This window comes from Penaeus vannamei, chromosome 11, assembly GCF_042767895.1.
Source record: "Penaeus vannamei isolate JL-2024 chromosome 11, ASM4276789v1, whole genome shotgun sequence".
Taxonomy (NCBI): domain Eukaryota; kingdom Metazoa; phylum Arthropoda; class Malacostraca; order Decapoda; family Penaeidae; genus Penaeus; species Penaeus vannamei.
Window position 1 is genome coordinate 32,823,863 of NC_091559.1, and position 5,000 is coordinate 32,828,862.

A 5,000-nucleotide genomic window follows, 5' to 3' on the forward strand; every position below is an offset into this window, starting at 1 on the left:
GAAACGCCATTGCAAAGGATAGTTTCTGTGAGGGAGAAACGACATTGCAAAGGATAGTTTCTGTGAGGGAGAAACGACATTGCAAAGGATAGTTTCTGTGAAAGAGAAACGCCATTGCAAAGGATAGTTTCTGTGAGGGAGAAACGACATTGCAAAGGATAGTTTCTGTGAAAGAGAAACGCCATTGCAAAGGATAGTTTCAGTGAAAGAGAAACGCCATTGCAAAGGATAGTTTCTGTGAGGGAGAAACGCCATTGCAAAGGATAGTTTCTGTGAGGGAGAAACACCATTGCAAAGGATAGTTTCAGTGAAAGAGAAACGCCATTGCAAAGGATAGTTTCTGTGAGGGAGAAACGACATTGCAAAGGATAGTTTCTGTGAGGGAGAAACGACATTGCAAAGGATAGTTTCTGTGAAAGAGAAACGCCATTGCAAAGGATAGTTTCAGAAAAGGAGAAACGCCATTGCAAAGGATAGTTTCTGTGAGGGAGAAACGCCATTGCAAAGGATAGTTTCTGTGAGGGAGAAACGCCATTGCAAAGGATAGTTTCTGTGAGGGAGAAACGCCATTGCAAAGGATAGTTTCTGTGAGGGAGAAACGCCATTGCAAAGGATAGTTTCTGTGAGGGAGAAACGCCATTGCAAAGGATAGTTTCTGTGAGGGAGAAACGCCATTGCAAAGGATAGTTTCTGTGAGGGAGAAACGCCATTGCAAAGGATAGTTTCTGTGAGGGAGAAACATTGCAAAGGATAGTTTCTGTGAGGGAGAAACGCCATTGCAAAGGATAGTTTCTGTGAGAGAGAAACGCCATTGCAAAGGATAGTTTCTGTGAAAGAGAAACGACATTGCAAAGGATAGTTTCTGTGAGAGAGAAACGCCATTGCAAAGGATAGTTTCTGTGAGGGAGAAACGCCATTGCAAAGGATAGTTTCTGTGAGAGAGAAACGCCATTGCAAAGGATAGTTTCTGTGAGGGAGAAACGCCATTGCAAAGGATAGTTTCTGTGAGGGAGAAACGCCATTGCAAAGGATAGTTTCTGTGAGGGAGAAACGACATTGTAAAGGATAGTTTCTGTGAGGGAGAAACGACATTGCAAAGGATAGTTTCTGTGAGGGAGAAACGACATTGTAAAGGATAGTTTCTGTGAGGGAGAAACGCCATTGCAAAGGATAGTTTCTGTGAGGGAGAAACGACATTGTAAAGGATAGTTTCTGTGAGGGAGAAACGACATTGCAAAGGATAGTTTCTGTGAGGGAGAAACGACATTGTAAAGGATAGTTTCTGTGAGGGAGAAACGCCATTGCAAAGGATAGTTTCTGTGAGGGAGAAACGCCATTGCAAAGGATAGTTTCTGTGAGGGAGAAACGACATTGTAAAGGATAGTTTCTGTGAGGGAGAAACGCCATTGCAAAGGATAGTTTCTGTGAGGGAGAAACGACATTGCAAAGGATAGTTTCTGTGAGGGAGAAACGCCATTGCAAGGGATAGTTTCTGTGAGGGAGAAACGCCATTGCAAAGGATAGTTTCTGTGAGAGAGAAATGCCATTGCAAATGATAGTTTCTGTGAGAGAGAAACTCCATTGCAAAGGATAGTTTCTGTGAGGGAGAAACGCCATTGCAAAGGATAGTTTCTGTGAGAGAAACGCCATTGCAAAGGATAGTTTCTGTGAGAGAGACACGCCATTGCAAAGGATAGTTTCTGTGAGAGAGAAACACCATTGCAAAGGATAGTTTCTGTGAGGGAGAAACGCCATTGCAAAGGATAGTTTCTGTGAGAGAGAAACGCCATTGCAAGGGATAGTTTCTGTGAGAGAGAAACGCCATTGCAAGGGATAGTTTCTGTGAGAGAGAAACGACATTGCAAAGGATAGTTTCTGTGAGAGAGAAACGCCATTGCAAAGGATAGTTTCTGTGAGGGAGAAACGCCATTGCAAAGGATAGTTTCTGTGAGGGAGAAACGCCATTGCAAAGGATAGTTTCTGTGAGAGAGAAACGACATTGCAAAGGATAGTTTCTGTGAGGGAGAAACGCCATTGCAAAGGATAGTTTCTGTGAGGGAGAAACGCCATTGCAAAGGATAGTTTCTGTGAGAGAGAAACGCCATTGCAAAAGATAGTTTCTGTGAGGGAGAAACGCCATTGCAAAGGTTAGTTTCTGTGAGGGAGAAACACCATTGCAGGGGATAGTTTCTGTGAGAGAGAAACGCCATTGCAAAGGATAGTTTCTGTGAGGGAGAAACGCCATTGCAAAGGATAGTTTCTGTGAGGGAGAAACGCCATTGCAAAGGATAGTTTCTGTGAGGGAGAAACGCCATTGCAAAGGATAATTTCTGTGAGGGAGAAACGCCATTGCAAAGGATGGTTTCTGTGAGGGAGAAACGACATTGCAAATGATAGTTTCAGAAAAGGAGAAACGACATTGCAAAAGATAGTTTCTGTAAAAGGGAAACGCCATTGCAAATGATAGTTTCAGAAAAGGAGAAACGACATTGCAAAAGATAGTTTCTGTAAAAGGGAAACGCCATTGCAAATGATTGTTTCAGAGAAGGAGAAACACCATTGCAAAGGATAGTTTCTGTGAAAGAGAAACGGCATTGCAAATGATTGTTTCAGAGAAGGAGAAACACCATTGCAAAGGATAGTTTCAGTGAAGGAGAAACGCCATTGCAGTTTCTGTGAAAGAGAAACGCTGTTGCAAAGTTTCTATGAAAGAGAAACGCCATCGCAGAGGACTGTGCGTGAAAGAAGCCAAAGGTGGTAACTATGCGATGGTTTCAGCCATTCTTCTCTAACTCACAAGGAACGGGCCTTTAAGAACTCACACAGAAAACCCACTCCCTGCCGTCGTTGCTGCCGTAGTTCAGCGGGTAATTTGGGGAAGTGAATGCCTTGCTGACTCCTGTCTCGAGCCACACCTCTTTGCCTGAGGGTAATCACCCGTATTGCAAAAAGCTTAATTAATTCTGTTCGCCTCATTATTGCATAGACAGATAGAAAATAAACATTAACGAGGCAAATTTACTCATCATGAATAATTTGTCAACAAGAAATTTAATCCATCATTTCCATTACCAAGACTTACCAGCTGGTTTGCTAGCGTCCGTGCAGATCGCCTTCCGAACGGCCGTGGCGGTGCAGTTGAAGCCCCCGTAGATGCCTCCGGTGGCCACGGCGAGCGCGACTCTCAGGCCCCGTCCGCGCGCCGCTACGGACTGCGCTCCGGGAGATCCGCAGAATCTATTTCAGGGAGCCATCGGAATTTAGAAGGTGATGTTATATGGACAGTGTTATGATGCTGATATAGACACATCACATAATATATATATATATATATATATATATATATATATATATATATATATATATATATATATATATATATATATATATATATATATATATATATATATATATATATATATATATATATATATATATATATATATATAACAGTGCTTAGTGCGCACATAAACCGGACGTTACTCATGAATTAGGAAAACCGCTCCACAGCAGTGCAACGAAAATCTTTCCTCTTTCCTATAAAACCCGAATTACACCTACACCCAAATAGCCTTTTCTTGAGAACATGCCGAGTCTCCCTCCCCATCACCTCCGTTCCAAGTCGTGAAAAAGATCGCCAACCCGCAGGAACTCACTCGGTGTCCGAATCCCCGTCGGACACCACGAAGGTGTCGTCCACGCACCCGAAGGCAGCGGCGCCCACTCGGGACTCGTCGCACGCCGCCTCTCGCCTGTCGATTCGCTCGTCAAGGCAGAAGACGTACCTTCCGCCTACTTGGAAATCGTGGCAAGTTATCGATATTTCGTCCGTATCTTGAGCCGCCTGCGACATAATGAGGTTTCTGTTAATGGCAATGCGTTAGAGATATATTATATGGAGGGAAGCAAGAGGACATTAATACATCAAAAGAACATTATATCAGTGCACTGAACAACATAGATAATGGAAGATAGTTTAGTTCATGAAACAAAGGTTGACTGATATGTCTTAAACCCTATTGTCGAGAGAGTTTCCTGTAGCTCCGGCCATGCAGAAATCTGGAATCAGTCGATAGTCTTTCTCAGCCATAACTCATGCATAACTCAGTATCATAACTCACACAGAAGACCCAGTCCCTGTCGTCTTGTTTCCCGTAGTTGAACGGGTAATTCGGGGATGTGAAGACCTCACTGCTTCCTGTATTCAGCCACACCTCATTGTCTGTTTGAGAGAAAATTAGAAGTGGCAGAAGCCTTCACCAAGAGTGGGACTGGAACAGGAAATCTTGAATATTTTCTTGTCGTGTGGAACGCTTACAAAACTTAATCATCATTGTATATGATCTACGGTAAATAAAATATTTATGTTCCTCAAACATTTCTGAAGAAAAATACAAAAACAAAAACCTACCAGTTGGTTTGTTGTCGTCGAGGCAGATTGCATGCCTCACGGCCTTGGCAGTGCAGTTGAACCCTTTATAAATACCGCTCGTCGAAGCATGAAACCTGATGATGGTTCCTCTTTCATTTGTTTTCACGAACTTTGGCCCAGCCGTGCCGCAGAACCTATGCAATTCAGTTCTTTTACAAGGTAAATTGTTAGGCAATTTGATACTGGTTAGCACTTCCATTTGTAAAGTATTGACAGTTAACCCTTTACTACCGGTACATAAAAATACGCTCCACACACATACACGATTGCATAAATGATATACAACAACGGTTCCCCGCAAACTTAAAAGAAACCTCCTATTTGATCTATCTTCATCGAAATACAGGAAAGCCCCGACCGTCTTCAAGAAGCGTGTCAGATTTGAAGCGCATTATGAAGGAAAATATAACAGTATATACGAATAAATTTGATATCCCTTACGTGCCCATTCAGTGACTAATATTTCTTTTCGTAACTTCTTTCTGGCTGATTGCAAGGTCAAACATTAAAGTTCCATCTGGGATTAGTGTTATGTCGAACAGTAATTTTGTCCTGACTTTACAAGTAT

General features: G+C 42.5%; 1 protein-coding gene across 1 annotated transcript in view; it reads right to left on the minus strand.

Moving 5' to 3' along the window:
- The window catches only part of LOC138863304 (cubilin-like), a 15,885-nt gene that overhangs the window by 3,214 nt on the left and 7,671 nt on the right, over positions 1 to 5,000 (minus strand). The window contains exons 8-12 of the mRNA XM_070127496.1: positions 4,412 to 4,566; positions 4,122 to 4,222; positions 3,657 to 3,844; positions 3,083 to 3,237; positions 2,823 to 2,923 (exon numbers count right to left, since the gene is read on the minus strand). Of these exons, the coding sequence (XP_069983597.1) occupies positions 2,823 to 2,923; positions 3,083 to 3,237; positions 3,657 to 3,844; positions 4,122 to 4,222; positions 4,412 to 4,566 (700 nt within the window). The remainder of the gene's footprint in view (positions 1 to 2,822; positions 2,924 to 3,082; positions 3,238 to 3,656; positions 3,845 to 4,121; positions 4,223 to 4,411; positions 4,567 to 5,000) is intronic.